This window comes from Pygoscelis adeliae, unplaced genomic scaffold (genome assembly GCF_000699105.1).
Source record: "Pygoscelis adeliae isolate BGI_AS28 unplaced genomic scaffold, ASM69910v1 Scaffold54, whole genome shotgun sequence".
NCBI lineage: Eukaryota > Metazoa > Chordata > Aves > Sphenisciformes > Spheniscidae > Pygoscelis > Pygoscelis adeliae.
In genome coordinates, this window is record NW_008824982.1 from 5,599,398 (window position 1) to 5,624,353 (window position 24,956).

The 24,956-nt window shown below is 43.3% G+C and overlaps 1 protein-coding gene across 1 annotated transcript in view; it reads right to left on the reverse strand.

Moving 5' to 3' along the window:
• Positions 1-2,588: 2,588 nt before the first annotated feature.
• DCBLD1 (discoidin, CUB and LCCL domain containing 1) overlaps positions 2,589-24,956 on the reverse strand; it is a 30,722-nt gene continuing 8,354 nt past the window's right edge. The window contains exons 2-14 of the mRNA XM_009325690.1: positions 22,578-22,715; positions 21,967-22,018; positions 21,152-21,224; positions 19,306-19,439; positions 14,528-14,568; positions 13,032-13,247; positions 12,171-12,301; positions 10,203-10,350; positions 9,997-10,113; positions 8,410-8,500; positions 7,316-7,365; positions 5,618-5,737; positions 2,589-3,106 (exon numbers count right to left, since the gene is read on the reverse strand). Coding sequence (XP_009323965.1) covers positions 2,589-3,106; positions 5,618-5,737; positions 7,316-7,365; positions 8,410-8,500; positions 9,997-10,113; positions 10,203-10,350; positions 12,171-12,301; positions 13,032-13,247; positions 14,528-14,568; positions 19,306-19,439; positions 21,152-21,224; positions 21,967-22,018; positions 22,578-22,715 — 1,829 coding nt within the window. The remainder of the gene's footprint in view (positions 3,107-5,617; positions 5,738-7,315; positions 7,366-8,409; positions 8,501-9,996; positions 10,114-10,202; positions 10,351-12,170; positions 12,302-13,031; positions 13,248-14,527; positions 14,569-19,305; positions 19,440-21,151; positions 21,225-21,966; positions 22,019-22,577; positions 22,716-24,956) is intronic.

The window sequence follows — 24,956 nt, forward strand, 5'->3', positions numbered from 1 at the left end:
CCGTCAGCACCAAGCCACTGTGACACAGGGAGGATGGAGATGTTTGGGGATTTATTTTAAGCCATCCTTTTGCAGTTTTGCAGGGGTTTTTTTGAGGGGGGTGGGGATGAAGGCAAGGTGCAAAGTGAGACTCAGCTTTTCATTAGGCTAAAACAGCTGTTTTAAGATGGGTTTGAACAGCAGCAGAAATGGGCACATTCTACCAAGAACCCGTCGACACTTGTAGCATGCTGCGGATGTGCAAAGCATGTGGCGGAGGCATGCAGAAAGTTTATCATAATACAAGCAGTGTCATCTGCTGCCTGGTCCCATTGCACTGCTGCAACGGTGCCTCATTAGGTGGGGAATAGCCCTGATTACTGAACACTGCTTGTTTGTGAAGTGACAAATCAGGCTAATTAGCTGTGTGGGTGGAGTATGGGTTTCAGGCTCATCAGGCGGGCATCCTCATCCTTTCCTCAATTATATGCGTCCAGCAGCTGGGTTGGGCGCAGATGTTTGTTCATGGGTGCTTCTTCTCTAGAGCTTATGGACAGAAAAGCTGGGCTAAATGGGGCACTGAGGGAATCTTTTTTTAGCCTGTCACTGGGACCGTGAATTGCAGCAGCGCAACTGGCACTTCTGCAGGGTGTAAGGAATGCGTCTTTCTCACCCTGCGGGATATGTGACAAGAGTGGGCGTGCAGTGATGATCAAGTCATCGAGTTAAGTAGCAGGCCTGTGTGACTGATTTACAAATACCAGTGTTCTTTATTTACACAGACATGTAAACAACAGAAGGTAAACAACACTGCCCAGCTCGGTCTAACAAACAGGCTGCTGCTATTTCACTTACGACCTGAGGTGTTTTAGACATTTCACAGAAACTGTATTGACAGCAAACACAGGAAGGCTACGAGGTTACCTTGACTCTCTTTGCACGGGAATCGCATGCACGGTGCGGCAGCGTGAGGGAATGGCACCACTTGAGACCACAAAGCAAGCGTTCGGAAAGAACCCGCTAAGAGCTTGCCTTAAGGTCGGATATGGCTGGAGTTAGCAATATTTGCGAGTAGTATCACTGCAACTAGTCTGTACTCTGACAGCACTTTCCACCCAAGAGATCTGAAAGCACTTTACAAACAGACCACAAATCTTTGTTGCATCCTTTGCAAATTATTCCCAGTTCACACGCAAGGAAACGGAGGGCCTTCAGATAGCGACTTTCCCAGAGCTCAGGTTTTACTGGTCTCGTTTCCCAACCTTGTGCTTTAAATATAGCACCATTCTTCCTTCCCAGAAGTATATTGCTTCTTGACATTTTAGGACAAGCTTTTGAATTCAAAGTGACGCTCCAAGCACTGCAGGTAGAAGGGCAGCGGACGGTCCCAGTCACTTACCAGAAGCTGTTTCGCTTCAACAACGCCTCTGCTGAAAGAGGAGCTGGCTACTGTGCGATGCATTGCACCCGTCCCCATGCTTTTTCAAGTTTGTCCGAAAACAGAATTAAGGGTAACATTAGCTGCAAAAGAAAAACTATTCAAAAACAACTGTGCTGATCTGCTGTTTTGCAAATTTAACTGCAACAGTAAGCCATACACATACAGTGTTTTACTTAGACTAAGTATTTCAAATAGAAATGTTACACTAAATTTGTAAGACAGAAAAATACCTAGTGGAGCAATGAAGTGTTCAGGAAGTTTGCTGCTTTCTGTCGAGGAACAAATTTCCTTATAGTTTAGCAGCAAAAGCATCAGCTAGGCTTAAACAGGATTTAATTCTCAGCTGTAAATTCACATTTTGGTTCCACTTACGCTTCCTGAAAAAAACCAGATTGACAGGTGTTGGGTTTGTTGTTTGGGGTTTTTTTGTTTTTGTTTTTTTTTCCTATTGCTAAGTGATCACCATGGCTTGAACCCAAAACTGGTTTCAGCCTTTCTACCTGTTTCTAACATGAATAGCAAGTTAGACAGGCTCAGCTCATGCGCTAGATCAAATTCAAGCACGTAAGAACTGCTGCTAAAAAAGCAGCCGGGAAGGTGGGTTTGAGCACAGTATGTAAATGCTCAGCTGCCTTCTCTTGTGCATGTTATGCTTCAAGTAGTTTTACTTCTTCCGCCCTCCCAGTAAGAACTACAGTGATGCCCTGTATTCAGTTATCATCGGAAAGGAGATGAATTGCCACAACTGTAAGATACATCGTTTACAGCTGCCAGTACAACAGCAGGTAAAATAAAAACAGAGAAGACGACCTGTTTTTCTTAAATTGGCATTTCTGCAATCCATTCAATCCCCCAGGTGAAAAGAAAACTTTAGAAATTCTCCTTAAATAAAAGCTATGTACAAATTGCACACATCGCAAATGGAGCACTGAGATCAGTTACGGAAAATAAGATGTACAGTCTTCACTGATAACATCTCTCTCGCTATAAACAGTGATAAACAGCATATGCTTTCTTCAGATGTCAGAACCCAGCAAGACTGCAATATTATGTACACAGGGCTTGTTTGCCTTCTGCCTCCCGCAGCAGAGTCCCTCCAAACTCTGTTTTCGCTTCAGAAAGCTGTGCAGCGACGTTCCTGCGCACCGCATCTCTCCCGCTCGGCAGATCACAAGAGAGCTGTCATTGCTGTCTGGCTTATTGGTTTTAGGCAGTCTCTGGGCGTTGAGTAACCCTCGCTCCCGAGGGCATTGGGCTGAGGTTTCTGGTAGTCCGTGCTGTAGCTCATGGAGGTCAGAACACCGTTAACTTTGGGTTTGTCGTATTTTATGACACTCTGGGGTGTCTGATAGTCTCCGTTCCTGGTATCGGTCTTACACGAACTAGAGAAGCTGCCGGCAGGAAGGGAGTGTTTCTGGGATGAGGCGACGGGTACGTTGTAGCCGTTTTCAGAGGGAAAATTATTTTCTCTTGCTATGTGCCGCTCTATGATGGGGGTGGCGTATTCGGGCTCTTGGCTGGTCAGGGGCAGAGCGTACTCGTGCCGGTTAGCTCTGTGCGGACAGTGATAGTGATTTTCGAACTCTGAACTCCCCCTTCTTCCCTCGTCTTTGGTGTCCATGGGTCGAAAAGTAGATCCTTTCCGTGTTACCATCCCAGTCCCGATCATGAGAGGCTGCTGATAATCTAAAAGGAAGCATGAAATGCTCAATAAGGCACAGATGAATTACTTTTTTTATTCAGTACTTATGCATTGGTAAGTATTTTATGTTGAAAAATGACTCGGTTATTGTATCAAACGCATGATTATCAGGGATGTGAGGAAACCTTGCCCCAATGCCTGTCCTACTAACCTCCTTCAGCAAGCAAGTGTTGCAGAACATGGCAGAAGCTCTTCCATGGAGGAGCTCCAATCTGCCACCACTTTTCCTACTCCCTCCATCCCTTTCCCCGCCTACCCACACAAATAAATTAGCATCATTTCTGGAGTATACTCAAAAGCGCTAAAAAAAAGAGAGAAGTCAGCAAAATTTTAGCAATGAACCGGACAAAGGACATTGCATGAAGATCCACAAACGAGAAGTTCTCCAAAACAAGTGTTCCACTTCTGGAATAATTAAAATGCCCAGAGGATTCTTAACGAGCCCGACCAAGTGCCGGCTTTATTTAAAAGGCATCTCGCAGTAGCTGACTGACAAGAAGGATGAAGTTAGATGGAACGGCAGCCAAGAGAGTCAAGGGAAGTGTGAAATGCACTAAGCCAGCTCAGCACTGCTGCAGGCGCGCGAGGGGGGACGAGCCGTGGGAGGAGAAGTGGGACCAGTGCCGCTGGAGGAACCGGGCGGTCACCCTGGTCAAGGGGGACGGACGGCAGGGATAGAGCTGGGGATGGGCAAATGGCCCGAGCAGGAGCAAGGAGCGAGGTGGAGGAAATGTGGCTTCAAGAAGTGTACGTTTGCACCTCTAGTCGAGGCAGATGCCAGGCTGCCGTGTACGAAGGAGATCTGGACTAAAAAGGTTTTAAAAAAAAAATCCAGTACAACTATTATGAGAAAATTCAGCGTTCTAACTTTCTCGCTTTGGTGCTAGTGACAATCTCTTACGGATACATACGGTGGCCTGAACAGCTCTAGTAAATGACACTGCTAAAGTATCATGTTTTGACGCAGGCACGAAGAAGTTAGCTCAGTTTCTGTTCTGGCATCGTGGTTCATCTGACATGAGCGTCGAATTCGATCCCATATGTCCTGTGAATCTTTTTGGCAGTTCCTGGCTGCTTCCCAAACTTCAGCATGTAGGGTGAAGGTGTTATGATATTTCACTAAGTAAGTGGTGCAGCTCTCCCCGACATCTCTGCCGCCATCCCCAGCAATCTGCCTCGCTCAAGATGAAGCATCTCGACTTGCTCCCGGCTGCCTTTGAGAACTGGCAGCCGGGGATTCAAAGGGGGGGATTCAAAGGGGGGGAATTTCATGTAGCATGTTAACCTGTATGCAAGTTGCATGCCCTCTGCAACTAAATCATTAAACGGCACATTTCTGGGCTGCGGTCACATTTTTATTTCATGTTTCTTATTTTTAAGGAGACTGTCAGTGAAATAGTAAGGATGGGGAGCTGCCTGGCCAGACTGAGATTTAAGATTTCCCACACACGGCAGGAGGGAAGGATGGGGAGAGCAGGGGCTCCCTAGACACGGCCAGGGGAGCCATGATTTGTGAGCAACCTTTATTCACTCCCTTTCCTTCATGAAATAAAACTGCTTTATAGGTCTCTGCATATTTATATTGAAAGTTTCTGCAAAGGATTGAAACTGTCTTTGAAAGATACCCAGGACAGCACCATATGGAATTACGGTAACCATCCATTTGTTTTTTAAGTGTATTTCTCTGCCAAATACATTGGAGGAATTCTAAGGAATTTCTAAGGTCTGGAGGCTGGAAACAGCAAATTAATCTTTCTGGAGGACTGCTGATCACTGATCCCATGAAATGGCTGATCTCGCTAGCCTTTCCAGACAGACTAAACTTAGGCAGGGATAAGATGTGCTAAGAGGATGAATTAAAAAACCATCCCTCTGGGATGCAAATAATACTGATGTGGGGGATTGGTTCTATCCAAACAGTGACCAGGAGCCAAGCACTGTGGGGTTTTTTTTTCTTCTCTCTCATCTACCTGCTTCCGCTTCAGGGGGCCTCATCTCCAAAATGAGGGCTCCGGGAAAGCTGCACAGAGATCTTAGCACGACTTCCAGCTGGGCATGACATCCCACTGCAAACCAACTAAGTAATTTTCCTATTTGCTCAGCAGCAAGGGGCATTGTTCTATTTCCAGAGACGTTTGTGTTTAAATAGAAACACAAAAATTAGTCAGCAAAGCCAAACTATCCTATCCGAGGCACATTCTTGGACTGCATCCATGCCTGACTGCCTTCCGTGGTTACCTTCAGCTGTAACTATTTCAGAGTCAGGAAATCTTTCCCGACAACTCCAAGAAAAAATTTCCAAAATAGTGGGGTTTTTTTCCACCGATATATTTAGCTGCTTCATTATACATCTGGGATGAACACAGGTAAATCTGTTCCTGGGCCTCACCTTGCATGAGAGCTGGAGCTTGTAACATTGCTGGCCCACCCCTCTCCCTGTTACCTGCTCTGCACGCAGAGTAAAATGAAGGCATCGCAGGGGGAACAGTTGTTACCTGCCATGTCACTGGTGACCAGATCTAGTTTTTGTGGTGTCTCCTTCTCATTGTTATAGCTGATGGTAAATTCAGTTGACTGATGTCTGGTGAAGGGCTGCTTAATTTGTTTCCAACAACCTATGATAAAGAAATAAAAATAGAAGGCTTATCAGCAGGTTAAATGCTTACAATCAGAAGACTTATCAGAAAGTTTAACTTTTGGTGTACTCATTGCTGTCAATCTATTAAAGTATTTAAAAAGCAAGACTAAAACAGGCTGTTTGTAAAAAAAAAAAAAAAAAAAAAGCCCCCTAAATATGGAGGGTGAAAGGGAAAAAGTGAATCATCAACTGGGATTTCCAAGTGAAAATGGAACTTTATAGAGGATTTTCTTGGCAAGAAGGGTTCAAACTCTGTAGGTGCCTGCACTGATGCCTTAACAAAGTATATCAGTAAAATACCAGCTTTAAATCAGCTACATGTTTTGCCATTGCTTATGTGGCAAAAATAATGCTTAAAATTTCATTTTTTCTGTAGACTAGTATGGCTTCCATTCCCTTGATATCTGAGCACCTGCACTCATCAACTAATTTGTTCTCACAACATCCTTGTGAGACAGAAAAGAAAAACCCCAGTGTCAGGCACTTGCCTGGAGCCAGCAACAGGAGGTCTGTGGAGAGGTGGGTTCAGTTCCCAGCTTTCTAGGTCCCAAGCCTGGTTCACAAGGGCTTAGGAGCTTGATTTATGAAGCACACACACACAACAAATGAACTGACTGGGTAAGAGGCTATCTCCAATTTCTTGGGATTTGTCCTCATTAGCAAGTGAGAAAGGATTATGATGTGACCTTGAAAAATCGTATCAGCAAATAAGATGTTAAGTACAAATTAATTTTCTAATGAGGGCGAGCTGCAGTGGGTAACAGCATTCCTTTCACTGATGTCGGCACCTGCTGAGGGATGAAATTTCAGAGCTGAGCTATTGCAAGGCACTTGTCAAGAGACGTGTGAATTGCTTAGTGGTTTCTTTTTTTAAGGAAAGCTGAGATTCAGAAGGATATTCCTCTATAGAGTTGGCTGGCCAGGAAAAACAGCTAAACCCCAACTTCCAAGCTGACGGGAGACCCCACTCTAGAAAGCGGTATTGAGCAAGACAAAGCATATACTTCACAGGGGTTTTGCAGGCATCTCCTAAAGCAGAGTCTTCAAGCCAATCCCCTATTCAGATTTTACACATGAAGTGCAATTCAGTATTGTTAGGCTTTATAAATACAGTTCCAACCAGGGAGGGCAGCGAGATGGAAATATTAAAGCCATAAAAAATTATTAGCCCTTGCTCTCTTGCAGAAAGGCAGTCCCCTCTGCTGTGGGGAAAAGAAAAAGAAAGCAGCAATTTTCTGCAAAATAGGTATTTTGGAGGAGGGAAGGAAAGGGGGGGCACCTGGGAGCACTCTTACATGCTAATTTATGCGCTTTGTATAATAGATCTTTTGCTAATTGCCTTTCTGTCATAGAAACCAAATTACATTGTTTCTCAGGGCACTGTGCTAGGATGACACGAGTGGGACTATCATTTGCTGTTTCCCTTGTATGAAGAGGTGAATTTGAACAAGGAAACGTGGATGCTATTTCATAAGCATTTCACGCTTAGTTGCATAAACTCCTTCCTGTTGGCCCAATGGACAGGACAGGACAAAGCGCATGATTCTCCACTAACCTGATTTCTGAGCACTGGATAATCCATAAGAAAGTCCTTTGGCTTCTCGCCTGCGAGGAGAGGAAAGCATTTATAAACATCTGCACTCACAGCGTTTCAGCTTCATGCCTTAGCTCCAGCAGAGAGAGCCTTTGTGTTTAGTGGCTGAGGACAACGCGTCACTTTGAGTTCCTGGAGGCCGGTGTTTACTGGAACATAAGGCATGCAACCCGGGGTTTTGACGTTTCGTTTTTCCCCATCTGTATGCAAGTTGAGAGTGCCGGTGTTCAAATTTCTTGTGTCTGGCACTCATCGATTCGATGTGTCCATGTCCGTATGTGTCACTCCAGGTTATGTTTTGGGTCTGCTCTTCTGCATTCTTTGGCTAGTTTATAGATTTACTGGGAATCCAGGGCAGAGCTGGGTACCGCTAGTGATGAAGCAACATCACCAGAGCATTGCTTATACTTCCAAATCCCCATCTGCTGACAGAAGCATTTCCCTGTTCTACACACAAGGGCAGGTTCATATGAATGGACATCTAGCAGGAACCACAGTTAGCAATGCTTCTTCCAGTCCTCTGACTTGTGAAATGAAGTGGCTTAATTTTTAGCTGCTTACCAGTGTACGCCTGCAACTCCTTACAGCTGAGCTCTGCTTTCAGCCCGCTAGGTTAAGTGCTCTGACTTAAGGGTCTGGGAAGCAGAAACACAGCAGGAGGGAAATGAAAGAAAATGATCCAGACAGGTAGCTCAAATCCTCCCTTCACTGAATTTTAACTTGGCTTTCATGTGGACACGATTCCGTCTTCGATTGCTCTACACCTTAGTATTTGTGGGTATATGTAGGCTGAAGAGAACAGCCGGTTACGTTGGACTGTAAATTGGGGTGTGCAGTTCTGACCTCCTTCACCTTAGTTTTTGTCTGACTAGGGGGGACGTACAATGAGAAATACCATTTACAAAGACACAACATGAGTTCTACTTAAAAGGAAGACTGCCAAACGGTACCAATTTCCAGCTCCCTGGTAAAGAGGCTCTGGAAAGAGGGCACGTGGTTGGACATGCTAGCTAGGTAGCCACAAATGCCTCCTATGACAAAAGACAGTATCTTACTTTCTTAGGGCTGCACAGATACAGATTCCAGAGAACAGGAACAGACACAGCACGATGAGGATGGGGACAATTATAGCTGTAAGCTTTAAGCCTGCATAAGGGGAAAAAAAAGGATAAAAGTTAAAAAGGCAAATTACTCTGAGGCTGGTAATTTTTACTACAGAGAATTTAGCAAAAGGCAGATAATCTTGCAGGAACACTCCTTGCAAGAGAGCATGAAAATGTAAAACTGCAAGACCGGTCCTCAGCTGTACTTAGTTGCCATGTACCTGTGTGGAACCGTGTTGAGACGAGAGAGTTAAATATACTTTCTCAAGGCTGACACTTGGCTTAATGTCTATATGCATCCTTACAAAGAGCAGTTCTTTCTTATTACACACTAGGTAACTTTTAAAAAGCCGCTTACAACAACTCTGCTTTCAGTCGCTTATAAAACTGCCAAACGAGGTTGCAATTTCACATGCCGAGTATCTGGCTCATGCTGAATTGGTTGAAACATTTCAGTCAAAATAGTTCAAAGATTTCCAGGAGTGGAGCTAGGGAAAAACCTTTTTAGCCCCTGTTAAATTCTAACACAACATGGTTTAGAGCAGGGATTTGGAAATTAGCAGCGGGGTGGCTCTTGTGTCAGGAGTGTGCCATTCGCTGTTCCTACAGCCGCTTACCAGGCTGTGAGAATAAGGTGGTGCATGTGTCCACAGGGTATTTACAATTTAGCAGATGAAATCTCCGTAGATTTCATTTTCAGTGAACATGGATACAATTTATCCATACCACTGCACAGATGAACTGAGCTTGCTCTTGGCAAGAGCAACGCAGTTTCAGAAGAGCTTTTTTTCTTACAGATTGCTTCTTAACAACCAGGTTTTTTACAAAGACATTCCTACAACTATGAGCTACCTAATGGGTAGCAGTGTTTGGTGTGGCGGGTCTGGTAATTCCTGCCCAGCTATGAGTCCACCAAGCAGTCAGTATAAGCAACAAATTTTGTTTGCTTTCTTTTTAAGATCTAAGAAATTAGCTCCACAACATTAAAGGATGAAGATTGCATATTCTGGGCAGAAGTATGAGAATTAAGGTTTTCTGAGACCCTGTGAACATAGGCATTATGAAATAGTGTTTAATTACCCAACCATGCACTACTATATGTTGCTTATAGCTGGGGACCTGCTCTGGGAGGTGTCATGTTTGCGTAGAGAGAAGGTAACATTTTTGTGAGATCACTGCCTCACGTATTGAAAAAATTATAAAATATAGGAAGAGGGTGAGGAAGAGCTCCTCCACAAAATGCTGATGAGTGCTCAGTGTAGTCCCTTGAGCCACCTACCAAGCATGGCAAATAAACCAGTACGACAGGGAAACCAAAGCTTGATGTTTCACACATCAAGGAAAATTAAGGCTTTCTATCTCTTTCTGTGCCTTAAGACAAAAAGAACCTATGTTCTCCCCTCTTCCCTCTGTCGTTAACCTTTAATAAACTCTGAAGGGAAAATAAAAGTTTTGATTTGTGAGAAAGTTGAAAGTTCACTCAGGCTGGGCTGAAGACATGGTGTATCCTAGAGAAAATGCAGCGCTAGGTAGTGTTACCCAAGTTAGTTTCTTCCAACGGGACGGGCTCCGTAGCAGTCCTGTCTTCTTTTCCAAGGGAGGTTTCTGTGCTCTGACTTGGTTTCTGCCACATTGAATGCGTAAATGAACTATTAGCTGCAAAAGAGAAGGGGGCATCAGTGGCACTGTGGTAGCACAGGGGGCTTTGGAGGCACCATGCCTGGGGAGCGCTGCTTACCCCATACCTTGCATTATCTGACAGCCCATCAGCTCGAGCTTCAATGCTATTCTTTGGTTCCAAGTCTGAGGGATAATTCGCACGTAACGGGCCACTATTGGAGGGATGAAGTTATTGCGTACTATGTCACCAGCGTTGGAGTTGCCTTGGAATACCTGCAACGAAACGTAAGCACGTTGTTTGCTCTGTTCTAAAAGTCTCGTTCTTCAAAGTGCTCCTGACATCCAACTTCAAAGATTTTCATTATCCTAAAACTAATATATTGATAATCTGGGATGCAGCCACAAGATCTTTGGAAATGAGAGTTCTGGAAAGAAATAATCTTTTTAGTTCTGACAGATGATCACATTTTTCTGTTAGCTCAGAGAAGAAAGATTATCACTCTGTTTCAATTCTGTGTAATTTCTAGTTAATGTATGCTGATATAATGCTATCATTTTTGATTTAATAGCACTGCAGCACCCTTACTTGGGCAACAGGGGATAAAAATGTAAAAAGAAAAAAATTGAAGTGAAATATTTCTAGACATTTTGGTAAAATGGTCAGTTTTCTGTATCAAGCTTGAAGAGTGATTATTAACTATGTAGTTGGGTCTCCTTTTCCCTGCGCTTTTACAGTATTTCCCAGAATCAGCTCAGCCCATGTGCAGAACAGTAGTCCTTGCAAAATTAGTTCTTGGAGATGCTAGGGTAACTTAAAAGCCTGATGAGATAGGGAAGTGAGCTCAGCATTTCTTAGATAAAATGCCACGCCACATGGAGTTCGGATAGGACAGGTTTTGTCATGCACCTTAGCTGAAACTAAGATCATATATAATACTTTCATAAGATTATTTGTAAATAACAAGTCATTGTGAAAAACTGCAAACCTGCAGATTTTAAATAGCTAGCCTGCATAGTTCAGCCACTACTAGGTTGATTTGTCACTTTTTGGGCCAACACCCCCGAGTTTAACGTTTAAGAAATCTTAAGCCAGTTTAACGTTGCGCAGTGAAATTCCTTGCCATACAAGCTAAGAAAATCAGAGCTAGTAGGAAATCTCTCTACAGCTCTACCGAGTTTTTAAAAACTGCTGTCAGGACTGAGGACCAGGTAGGGCCTTATCCTGAGGCAAGCTGAGCTCCCTCAGAAATGATGAGTGAAGGTCTGACTTTGAACACTGTGGGGGCAGAGAGGGTTTTTTTTGTTTGTTCGAAAGGAAGCACGAGGTTTTCAGGGGAAAAGGTTATCAGACAGACCTGTGCAGCACGTCCTTTGTCTGCAGGGACTAGTTGCACTGCTTTTATCTGTTCATTGTTAAAGTCACTCAGAGTCTCTGAAAGCTGTTTTGGGGACAGGTATTTTGGTGTAAGAGCTTTTATTTTAAGTTCGGTTACATCGATTCCTAACAGACGTAGGCTGTGCCCACAGACTTGTGTCAGAAGAGTCCCGCCAGCGAGGGGCGGGGAGCGGTGCCGTCCCTGGTGATAACACAGCCGAGCAGGAGCTTGATCCACAGGCGCAGCTTCACCAGCAGTGCTGTGCTTTTACCCGAGTCGGTTGTTTCGCTTGCGGGGGGTGGGTTGACCATGCCGGTGCATCTGAAGCTGACTCTCAGCTTTGCTGGTGCTGTGCCGACCAATGTTTCTGCACTGGTACGGTGTTCCCAGCACGGGCAAGCACGGAGCTGAGCTGAAGACTTGCCCAAACGGCCTGTTGTACAGCTTTAATTACAATGTTTTTTTTCAAAGAAGGATACACACATACACATGCCTCCCTCTGTGTGTCTCACAACTTCAGCAAGCCCTGGATAACTTCCTTGTTTCAACAAGCTCGCTATCTACTCCGTGGCCATAAATTACACTGGTGAAGACAACCCAAGTCTAGACAAGTCTGAAACTCCTAATCTTTCTTGACAGTGAAAGCCTGCCCTTCAACGTCAAGGCAGCGTACGCATTATTGCTCTGTGTTTTCCTACCCCTCCCACTTTCCCTTACCTTTTCTTCATTGCTCAGGATCCCTTTGTAAGTTCTCCATTTCGAGTTGTTATTTTTATAGTTCATTGTAAATGTCTTTACGTAAAAGTTGAAATTCAGTGTCATGGATCCAGAACCAGTGGTCTTAATCCCTTTTAACAAAATGCAAAATACATTTTCATTTGTTAGGTGTCTGTTTTAAAGGAACATTTTCAAATGCAAACACAGAAGCCAAAACAATTTGGAGAACTTTGCCTTCTAAGTCTTAATTTATTTTTCAAACTGTGTTGGAATTGAGTTTAAAAGTTGGGTGAAGTATGGAAATCAGTTTTAAATTGTGAATATAGAGCAACGGAATTTTTAACAGAGCCCAAATTAATGACTCCAGAAATGGTAATTGCTTTTTGATATTATGGTCCATATCATGAGTCTTTACATCTTTAGCAGCAACTGTAATTTACATTTTTACAACTTAACCAGGAAATGGAAACAGGAATTTCTTTCACCTGGACCTGGACCATTGTTTCAAGGGCTATGACTTTAATGTTTCTTATTGATTCCAGAACTGCATCATTAATAGATCCTAAGCAATCGTTTGTCATCCATCCAGACCCTACTGGTCCCCGTGTAAGTATTTTGTTCTGAGCCTAACAGCATGTTTACAGATCAGGCATGCATGACAGTTGAGTTCAATCCTATATACAAGACCAGTCTTGTAAATAGCCATGATTTTTTAAATAGGAAAATAATATTCCTCAATGCAGAACATTTTGTTACATTTAATGAAAGAAACATTGCATTGGTGCGTTATTAGCTTTTCAGCTGCATTCAGTTTCTTCTCCCGCTGAAACCCCAGCTTCTAATAACCAGATAGTGACATACCTGTTATTCTCTTCTTCTCTCCCAAGTCTATCTCCAACCATTCACGATTGCTGCTGTGGTTAGAGGCCCAAGCCAATCCTGGGACTTGAAGCCAAGCCTTGTTGGGAGACCACTGGAATAGTTGCCCAAATTCGTTGGTCTCCTCCCAGTAGGAAGATGCAGTAACCTGGGTCTTGGAGAGGAATCCTTCTTCCAGACTTAGAGATTTGTTGCAGCCTAGGAGTCCCCAGACAGACAGACAGAAGGAGTTATTTTGTGTTTTCACAGCATATTTTTATATTAGGCTAGCAACATATGAAGACCACCCACAAGAGCAAAGTCAGATGTTGCTTAATCTAGTGCTAGCCTGATGCTATCCATTAGCTGTGGTGTTTGCCAATCAGTTTGTAGCGGATGATCCAGTACCAGAGTGCTGCTGTCCTTCTCCTTTACCAGTTTAACTCCTACATACATGACACCTTCTAACTACATCTGCTATTTTTGCCATTTTGTTTTTTTTAATCTCCGCAGTTTTGTCTCATTCTTGTGAAGATGTCTTAGATTTTTAAATTTTCCTTCTGAAACATAATATTTATGTTTCGAGATTGGCATTAACTGATTTTGCTGTACAAAACATTTCTCAGATGAAGGCACTGTACTGAAAGGAACACTTTACTGTAAATATTTCATGATTCTCACCTGCAATTAGGGCTAGGAAAGTTACTCGTTAGAGAAGCTCCTTGATACTGCTGCCAAGAGGTGATATCATGAAGATAATAGCTGCAGTATTACAAACTCCACCAAAGAACCCGCAAAATTTCTGCAGATCAAGGTTCTTCGGAGAAAACAGGCCAGTGGAATAAGGTTTCAGTGAAGTTAAAAATAATTCCCTGGCAGTTTCAAAGGCCTATACATGCTCTACAGTTTTCAGTGGAATAGTAAATGATTTTATCTCAGATGACTGAAATATAATTCAAGTGAACGAGCGCGAACTTTTCCCCCCTCTTTGCTATATTTTATGCAAATGAACAGCTTGACAGATTAAAGACGCTTTTGCATCTTGGAAAGTCATAAACAAAAACTCGTTCCGTATCAGTGCAATGTAAATATATTTTCATTCCTCTCTATGCTTTCATTCTCTTCTTGTATAATGAAGATGGAATTTGTAAATGTCTGAAGAAAAACTGCTTTCATTTTCTGCCACCTAAAGTACATAAAAATGGGATTATCTGATTGCCATTTTTCATATGCTGGCACCAGAAATGTAACAGCAGAATACTATTTCTGTTTCTCGTCTATGCGCGTATGACCTATTCGTATTCTGTGTTTTTTTCTAGCTCACTTCACATCCCTTCAACTTTTTTATTCAACTTGCCAATGTTAAAAAATGGCTGTCCTAAAATATCCTTCCTAAACACAGCCTGACATTCTCCTGATTACTTTTCAAAACTTTTACAGAAAATACTTAAATAAAAAGGTAAAATTTGAATAGCTAAAAATAAAGCCGTTATTCTTACCATTTGAAGTAAATATAAACCGCTTATCTGACAGCGAACCACTGTAAGAAAAGAAAAAGGTAATTCAGCCTTTCAGGAGGCGGTCACAGGAACGCTGAGGTACGGTTTCAGAATCACTGCTTATCTAGCAAAATATCTCGCCAGATAGCCACTTGCTTTGCTGGTTGGTTACCGACCCACTCGGTAGGGGGGTACGCACTCTTGTGCATCTCTCACCGTTTTTTAATGGTTTTGAGCATTTGTTATGCTTTAAAGTGACTCCCCGTCCCTTCAGCCCGTTACTCTTGCTGCACGCTTCTGCTTTTCTCCTCTGCGCAGGCCCTGCGCTGCTGTGGGAAAGCTTACCCCTTCTGCTCCTCAGACCAGCACCGCAAGAGCATTCAGAAGAGCCAGGAACGGGAAAGCTAACAGGGCCTGGAGCTCCTGGCAGGGGACTGCTCCAGCACCGGGCCCAGGCCTCTTCTCACCTACAGTAGCTTAAATTAGAGGAACTTCACTGAAATCAATGACTTTCTATTAGTCCAAGTCCACATCTAGTTTGAAGAAAATCCAGCCTTAAGCACTGTGAAACAGTTACGCTTCTTGGTGACTAAACCACGTCAGCTCTGACCATTCTTACTTTGGCTACAGGTGTATCACAGCCAGACTGAATGAAAACTACTCCATGTTTTAATCTGGGTTGGAACCGGTTCTGTTATAACCACGACCAACAGCTCCCATCAGGAATGGTTCTTTTTGCTCCATTAACAGGACCACATCTATGGCTGCCCTTTTCTTCCTCCTTCTGACATGAACAGCCTTGCTACAGGAGAAAAGTAATTTCTTGGGCCGCTCCAAGAAATGTCCTGCACAATGCAGGACAAGATAAAATCACCACTGTAAGGGAAAGCTGAGCTTTCCTTGGCCTCCCATGGAGCCACTTTCTGATTCCCAACGAGATGCCCCTGAGGTTTCATTCCAGAAGTGATGACTGACTGGCTGCCTAATAAAAATAAAAGCCCGGCTTTTAACATGAAATTAGTTTGGATTTCTTGAAAAGCTGACCCCCTCAACGTCGCTTTGATTAGCCGCATGCATCACTTGCCCCTTTTGAAAAGCCTTGGCCAGCTTGACTGGGCAGTAAAACAACTTCTGCACTTAAGCGTCAACACAGCTCCCTTTCAGGCTGCCCTTTGTTGTTGGCCAGGAAAATTTCCCCCCAGGTACTGTCTGTGGGCTAACAGCGGTGCGCACGGCTGTATGTTTTGAGAGCACTGCAAACGGGGAATAGGAAAGTGGTTGCACGTCAAGGTCAATAAAAACACTGCTTCTTTTTGTCACTGAGGGAAAAGTAATGACTACAGGCAAATGAAGCCCTTCAGAGATGACGGAGAGCACTGGGAGGGAGCTGATTTATTTGGGCATGTAGGCGGTAGAGTAGCTAGAAGGAAAAAGCCAAGCTCTTCCTCCCACATCTTCCCCCCCCAGGCAATCCTCAGGGGCGATCAGATGTGCTCTGCTCGTTGCAAACCAGTTTGACGTTACAGCCAAAACAATTTTTGCTTTCTTAGGGAATACAAAGCAATCCATTTCAAGAGGAAAGAAGAAAATAAAAACCCGTGGTGATCAGTAAAACCTACTCAAAACAGAAATCATAGCGCTCCTCGAATACTTATTTATGAGATAATGCTTTGTAATAAAAAAGTCACCGAGATCCCTTTCATCAGAGGTCTGCAATTTTAGCAAAGAAAGGGAGGAGGTTAGCGTTTCTGAGGTCTATAAAGCTATGAAAGCAAGCTGAAATATTTCTGCTATAATTCTGCAAGTCACTGAAGAGGACAAACTAATTCAGTAAGTGGTAATTCATCAGTTTCCTAATGTGACAGGTGGCATTTGTCACACAAATTTCACTTTGTCCTTTAAGGGATGGTATCACCCTGTGCTCCTCATTTTCCTGACAACCTTCAGGATCCTGCCTAGCCAACCGTACTGGTGGCAGGACTGCACGGGAGATGTGTGCCGGTAGCTCTGCAAAAAAAGGATGCTGCTTCCCATAATAAATTTCTGTTAGCATCAAATCCTTTTTTTTTTTTTTTTCCAGAGTCGGTTTCAAGCAAGATTTTTATAAGCAGTGCAGGTTAACCCCAAATCTCATCTTTCACAATTCACGAGCATGTGGTCTCTTCCATTTTCAAAGACAAATGATTTCATGTGCACGGAGGTACAGTCACAGGCCAGGTCACATTACAAAGTTAAACCCCCATATATTTGTACTGGGGTATCAGGACCGCCTGACAAATCCAGCCACTTTATCTTCATTATAGCATTTGTGGGTGCAGGTCCACGCATGGACCATGAGAACCAAAAACCTCACAGATGCTGGAGCATAACAAGCGCACTGAAAAATGGAGTCAGGGAGGCCAAGGTCAGCTTTTGCGGGCTGGTGAGCGAGCGAGCCGTAACTGCACCGTCACATTACAACACAGATATTTAACAGCTCGATGCACTCCAGCAGCAGCTTTTGATGAGGTCAATTTCGGCTCAAGTCACTAAATAATTTAAATCTTTACTGCTGAAATCCACTATAAATGAGATTTTAAAAACTTGGGTAAGCTTTTATTTAAGGGAGTCTAAAAAGCTCTTAAAGCAGTGCTGTCTAAGCACTGTTTTTTCTCGCCAGCACTGGCTGCTCTGCAGGTATTTCTTGCAGCATGTAGGTATCCCGAGGACAGGGACATCATGCAGCTTTGGAAATACCTCTGACGAAAGCCTTTTAAAAGCATGAAATGCATTGGTTCGTTTTCTTAGTAATTAGGCCCACTGTTTCTAGGAACACTTTTTCAAGTTTTGAAATAAAATGATTTCCCTGCATCCTCCAGTTTCCCTCTCCCGGGATAACGGGCTTACACCAGCAATCCATCTGCTCCCGGGATTGTCCCAGCTGCCAGGAGCAGCAGAAGCATCCCGGGAAGCGCTGTGCTCACACTCCCATTTTTCTCAACATCTGTGCCATCTAGTTTGCAGGCATCCGACACGGTATGAGCCCGCTTACCTATGGCTCCCTGTATAATCTGTAGAAAGCGACGGTTGTCTCCTCGGGGCAATTCAGTCCCTTCGCTATGTGCATCATGCTCGAGGACTGCCTCTGTCTGCCCCGGTACGCAGGAGAGCTAAGGGGGCTGCACTCCTTCTTGGGGTGCTCTCTCAGGGGACTCACATTAAATGGGCTAACTCCGAGCCCTGGAGGCTGGCTTCAGCCCGGAAGCACACGATTCAGCTCTCCTTCAAGTAAATAGGAGTTTTCCCACTTGATGTGATAGAGACAAGTTTGCATCTCTGTGAGTACTTCTATTACACACGTGAATTGTATAAGATGTTTTGTGAATAGCAACATTAAAAGGGCGTTTGGCAGTTAAGGTGATGGGTTAATTATGGAAACAGTGTTTTCCCCCAGCACGTGTACATTTGCTGTCTTCTATGCTTCATTCGTTGCCCACTACCTCTTGTACTGTGAAAAAAATACAAATAGGAATCCCAGCTGCCTTCCATTACAACGTTTTATGTGCTACTGTCTGAGTTACTCCTTCTGGGATTCTCAAGGATCACGAACATACGAATGTATGTAAACGGTTCTGTAACATCTTTAGTTAAGGCACAAAATATTTAATTCAGGTTTCATTAATTTGGTATGTGTGATGGAAAGAATTCATGTTATTTGTTTTATGGAAGGGCTTGGTGCCTGAGCTGAGGTCTCAGTTGTGCTTTGCTTGAGACAAGTTTATATTCATTTTCATAGGCAATTAACTTTCAAGCAACATGTGTAAGAAAAATAGAGAATATTTAGGCTTTACAGGCCTTCCACTAGTGGTCTACATGCTACCCAGCTTTGTATACTCCAGTGCCATTATATATAAAGCATTTCAATCTGTGCTGAATTTTAAGCACAGCAACAGACCAAATGAATGGTTTGGGTTTTTTTTTCATGAATGAAACCATGACTGTAAAGTTGTCAGGATGATGTGGAGAAATCATGGGGGAAACAGGAAAAAAGTATAAAAAAGACATATTCCCTTAGCTCTCTTGGGCTATGGGACTTAGGATATTTCCCTTCCTACAGAAAAAGAAAAAAAAAGCCTCATGTAAAATCCAGATAACATTTGAAAATTAAAAAATATAAACCAACAGGAATGACAGAGGCAGCTGCTGGAAGGGCTTACTGTGCTGGATAGAGATTAGAGGATTTATTTCTACTTCAACAACAGTACAATTTAAAGTCAGAATATAAGTGGTAAATATAACACCCTTGCTATAAATATTCTAAAAGAGAAAAACTCTGAACATGTCAAAAGCACAATGTTTAAGAAGTTGTTCATTAAATCCCCTATGGCTCAATGGCACTTTTTATTTATTCATTCTTCCTAGCTTTTTTTAAACGTTAACATGAATTTATCATGATTTATTAGCACATCGATTAGAGGTGTTTGTTGCAGAACATCGTACTTTCACGTATCTGCTAACAAAGTAATTTGCAAATATGTTTTGGAAGGAAAAGAAGGAAAAAAAGAAGAAGAAAATACTGCCCTACATGGTATAAAGCCACTGAAAACTTGGAACATTTTCCTATATCCGATGCCAACACCATTTTAACAAAGCGGTAGGAACAAAGCCCAAAACCCCCTAGACCCACAACTGGCATCTTTCCCCCCCCAAAAGAGCGTCCCCACCTGCTTCTGCTGATCTGGGCAGTGCGCCGTGCCCCGGGGGTTGCTCCCGGAGCCGGCCCCGCCGGCGGTACTCACTCGTGCGAGGGGACACCGTTGGCGACGACACCTTCGTAGCGGCTGATACCCTTCTGCTGGGTGACGCTGATCTGACCGCCCAGCTCGTCTGCGATAACGCCTGCATGTATCGCCGACTTGCACAGCAGCGAGGTCTGAAAGGCAGAAGCCGTCAGAAGCCAAAGCTCAGAGGATCAGTCTGACAAACTTCCAAGCCACTAGTACACAGGTGTTACAGCTCATAAAATCCGGCAAAGGCTCAGGAGGAATAAGAGGCAGAGGAGGGAGAAAGAACAGTAATCGTTGAAAGAATACGTTTCCAAAAGTCATCTTTTTTTTCCAAGTGAAAAAGCAAATAATCTGCTTCTGAGAAGGTGCTGTAAGATTTTAACCTAATAAGTATTGTGTCACTCCTCGGGAAAACAAAGTCAAAGGCACGGCAACTCTTTTTTGCAAAGAGAAAATGATAATTACTCGATGGACTTGCCTGAAGGCAGACCTATTACTGCGCCTCAGGATTTGAGTTTAGGGGATTTGGCGATGTGTTGACTAACTGCTGCTGGGTTTTAAGTATGGCCCATTTGCCAGTATCTCAGGTGGGATAACGCTGAAAAATACAGGCAAGACAACTTGTGTGCCGACTAGGTGGCAATAACGTACCACTGGGCTAGGTCAGAGCAGAGAAGGGCCGGCGGAGAGGTGCAAAGGAGACATTCCCAGGGGCTGCTGGCAGAGATTGGTCTCGTTCACACCGGCCTGGCTTGGGCTACACTACTCGACAAGCTCGGGTGCCGGGTTGTCCCCTCCAGGGAGGGGTGGAGACACAAAGGCAGCAGGGCTCCAGGGGAGCCCCGCAGGTCCTTCCCATCAGAAAGGCTGAATCCCCCTTAACGGTGGAGGGAAAATTTGTTTCAAAAATTCCTCGGCGGAGATAAGATCTGCATGAGGTCATGCCATGTTCTGCTTTTCTTTCCTAATCACCCAAACTAAGGGCAGGAATAACTCCAGTTAATGAGAATGAAATGTGGCATTTCTTTGTTTCTTCAGCTCTGCCACCTTCCAGGCTGGAGCCCTGTGCTCGAATAACTGGATGAACAGGTTAAACGTGAACACTGACTTTTTGGAAACTCAGCAACTGCTGTATTTGTGACAGGGTGGGATTTCACTTCAGTGGTATGATTAAACTTACTCCACCGTGAGAGACGTAAAGATTTCACCGACAGGACGGGAGAAGAGTCCAGGGTGAGGGGCACGGAGAGGGCAGAGCACTGTGTGATATGAACTGTGGATATATGCAACCACTCAGGCAACTTCTTCGCTTTAAAGAACGAGCAGTTAAAACAACTCCAGAGGTTGGTAGTTATCAGTGGGATGTGATTAGGCAGTGTATAATATTTATTTCATCTCAGAGCAGATTGCTGGGATATTGCAGGCATAATCTTAAAAAATCCCCGCATGTTACTGAAATGTATTTTTTTCCTACAAGAGATAACTTTAGAAAAGAAACGCACACGGACCCCAAACAAGTAAAAGCTGAAGTTGCAGGAATATTTAGTACATGGATGAGCACTGCCTCAAGAGGGACAAATCCTATGCAGGGTTTTTCCAGAAAGCCAGAAACCACAAGTCAGTAGGTGTATTTGACAATCAGTGGACTTTGTTCTCACACAATTGATTTGTCTGTTTGAAAAGTGTCTCCGTGTGCTTATATACTGATAACATACTCACATACTGATAATAAAAGGTATATCTAACACAGCTGGGAAGAATTACTGACAAAAGTCAAGCAGCAGAAGTTGAAACCAAGTTGTGCTATGCTTCTCTCTTCTGTCTTTATAACTTTCCCCTCATTATCCTGTGTACTTACATCTCTGTATCCTTCTCCGATATTCCCAGAAATGTCACCTGCTATGTCTCTGCAGCCAGCAGGACAATATCTGCTGTAGTGAGAGAAAAGAGGCTTGTTTAAAACATGCACTGTGGTGACAATACACAGAAACAAATTTGTGCAAAAGAAATGCTCTCAAACCAATAAATATTTTAGCAGTAAGTTCTGGCTGATGGTCTGTTAGTCTAGGAAGTAAACAAACGGGCCCTTGAATTCATGAGTGGACTGCACACAGCAGCACACAAAGAACCAGAAAAGCAGTTTTGCAAGGGCATTTCTGTTTAATTCTCTTGTTCTAGAAATGCTACCACAGGAGTTCTCAGCACAGCCCCGATAAGAAGCCTACATGCACATCCAGACAGCAGCCAGAAGAGCGCAATTTATTACCATTTCAAATCCTATCACAAGGTTCAAGGAACCAAGAAATTATAGCTTGTCCTCAGATAATCTTCTATCAGCTAGGGTGTGATCTGCTCTCAGGAGCAGCACTGGAATTCGAGGCTACTTCGAATTTCAAAGTGGAAACTCTTTTTACATATACCATGTATATGTATGCCCAAATGAGACTGGCTCTGTAACTTTATTACCTCGTCTTTCTGGACCGCAGACTTCCATTCTGCACTACTGCTTCTCACAACTGGGCCTTGGACTATTACAGCATCGGAGCTCAAAAAAATTCACTTCTCCAGAAAACCAAGACCATACCCGCCTTGTATGACATTTTCTAACAATTGGACCAGATGACAGCTGCAGCAAAGCAAGCCACAGCGCAGAGAGCTGCAAACCCTCTTTACCTGTATTCAGCCTTTGTGTAGTGGTTCGCTCGTTCCAAACATGTTATTAGATCTGTGAAAAATTTACAAATGTCAATTCCCATTGCAGGATGTAGAAATACAAATATTTGGCTACACATCAAATTACATTTAAAGATATCTCTGTATAATACTTAAACAACTTTAATAGATAGAAGGCAACAGCTATGGTTTTCCCTCATTCTTTTCATCTCCTTCTTCCACTCTTCCTATGTTTTACACCTTCAACAAAGTTGCACAGACCCCCAGAGTATTAAATGTGGGAATCAAATCTTAATCTCCCCTATCCCTTCATCCTGTCACTGTGTGGTAGATGCTGGAGCCCAGAATACAGTGGAGCTTCAAGGAGATGGTACTAATTTTCTCTTTCACTGGGCCTGTATTGCAAATTGCCTAGGTAGGATTTCAGCAGCTACTGTATCTGGTTAATATTACAGCTGCTTCTTGCTCACATGCTATCATGGTTCATGCTAATCCAGAAATATTTAGGACCAAACATTTGGGCTAAAGTCCCTGTGTGCAGAGAAGATAATGAAATAGGGGGGGCTATGCCACTAATCCTTTAGACATAGTGCTTTTGGATTTCACTTTACCTGGATGATCACTACTGGCATAGGACAACAGAAAGCCTCGTCCTGACACGTGGGATCCACTCTCAAAGTGAATAGTCGCTTCATTGCTATCCAGAATGATTTCTTTGGGGATGGGCATCACGTTGCCACAGTACGGCCCTGCAGAAGAACAAAGAAGATTTCAAAAGTTTAGATGACATAATTAGACTGGAATATTCCCACGATTAGCAAAGTTTCATAACACGCTCATTCTCCTTCGGTACCAATCCCAGTGTTGACAAAAGGGTTTTGGCTTCAGTCCTTTATGGGTACAAGCTCCCAAGTTACCCTGACAAGGAGTGGCCGGGATCCGATTGTCTCTCCATGGCAGCAATTCCAGCATCCACGTCTCTCATCACATAAGCCTTAAAAGAATGATTAGTGCCCTTCGGCCTTTGAAGTGCAGCATGCTTACAACCAGCAGTAACTCATTAGAGAAAAGAACAGAACATTCAAAGGCAACCCAAGGGATCTACACAGGGTCCCCTAGATAAACTCGCCAGACGTGTACAGCTCATGCTGCTGTAGCACAGCAGCCTTTCAGGAAAGATTAAGACCACAAACAGGTACCTGCTTTTCAAGGACCCGTGTGCCACAAGCCAAATTGTACTACGAGGCAGTACCACTTTACTCAGAAAATGTCTTAAATTTTCCTTTAAAAAACATAATCAGACCATTGAAGTATGCAGTTCAAATCTCCAGAGTTTTAAACAAAAAAGAGAGGGAGAGAAAGGGGAAGATGAAGGGAGTGGGACAGGGAGGCAAAAGCCTTGTGCTTACATTGAATTAGATAAGGGTTTTATAGGTACCAACTGCAGTGTCTTGGAACAGTCTTTGGGACACTCCTTTCTTGTGACAGCAGGCGTGCCCAGGACTCTTAATAATTACATTTGCTTCTTTAGAAGTCAGTTCCCGCAGGGAGCTTTCTTTTGAGATTGCCACAGTCTTTGCTCTTGCCTTCTGTCACCACACCTGGGTGCAAACATTTGCCCCTGGCTGCCCTCAGGCGCAGAGGACACAGAAAATCCAAAGCGGTTTGGGTACACTTTTTTGAATTTATGAGGATGCTTACAACATAAACTGCTAAGAAGAGGTTTTTGTAAAATGGCAAACGTGTTTTTTTTTTTTTTCCCCCAAGAGAAAAAACAAACAAGACCCTTTACAAGCCCTCAGCCCATCTGTTCTGGTGAATGACAGCTTTGGATCCTAAAGCAAGTCCTTGGGAGGAAAAAGGATCACTTTGATTTTTCCTAGACAACCTCATTTTATTGGTGGTGGCTACTTTAGGGCAACTTTGAACTGACTTCTGAGAAATCACAGCACAAATCTGATGAGTGGCACCCTTCCTAAGGGGCTCCTAAGAGCCTCTTCTTTTTGCTTGATACTCTTGGGAGGGTTTTTCCCCAATACTTCACCGGCCTTATAACAACTATAAAACCAGCCTATAGAGTAGCCCAATTGGAGCCAATGACAGCCAGTTGTCAGCAGAATGGGACAAACCAAAGGAGGAACTCTGTCTTTTGGCTTATAAAAATCATACGGCGAAGCAAGGCAGGCAGAGAAAAAAGCGACAAGTGTGACATTTCCCTGGAGTACTCATGTGTTGAAAATGACTCACGACTTAGTCAGAGAAAACAATGTCTATAAAAAGGGTTAAACAAATTGCTTAGGAAATGAACTTATCAAAAAGACAGCATCTGACACTGTGTCATACCAGACAACTGCACGAGTGATTTATTTGAGAAGGTCTTTTGTGTCAGATTGCAGTGGGAGAAGTAAAGTGCTAACTTAGATTTTTTTTTTTCCCAGCGAGAGAGAAAGGGGAAGAAGACAGGGAGGCATTGCATTTCTTCAGAATAAAACACCTGAGAAAACTTTAGTCCTTTTCTTCTCTCAAGGACTGTCTCTACATATTTTCTCACAAGTGCTCTTTGGCTTTCTCCCTCACGGCAATTGGCAGTGACCTATCTACTCTGCAGGTATAATTTAGATGGCTGATTCACTGAACCACACACCAGCTGGATCAGGGTTACGTGTCTCCTCCAGTAGCATGTCTACATAGGTTCCAGGTAATTATACAAACAAATCACACGTCATAAGCAAAGACAATAAAATAAAATAAAATAAAATAAAATAAAATAAAATAAAATAAAATAAAATAAAATAAAATAAAATCGTCTAGACACATAGAGTTGTATAATCCAAACGAAAGCAAAAAATTCAGAAACAATCAGCTTAAGAAATCAGCATGCAATGCCTAAAGACAAGTTTCTACTGTTAAGTAATAAATCCAAGAAGGGTTACCAGGCTATGGTTATCTTCTGCCAAGAGCAGTTCTGGTGTACTGAGAGACTCCCATAG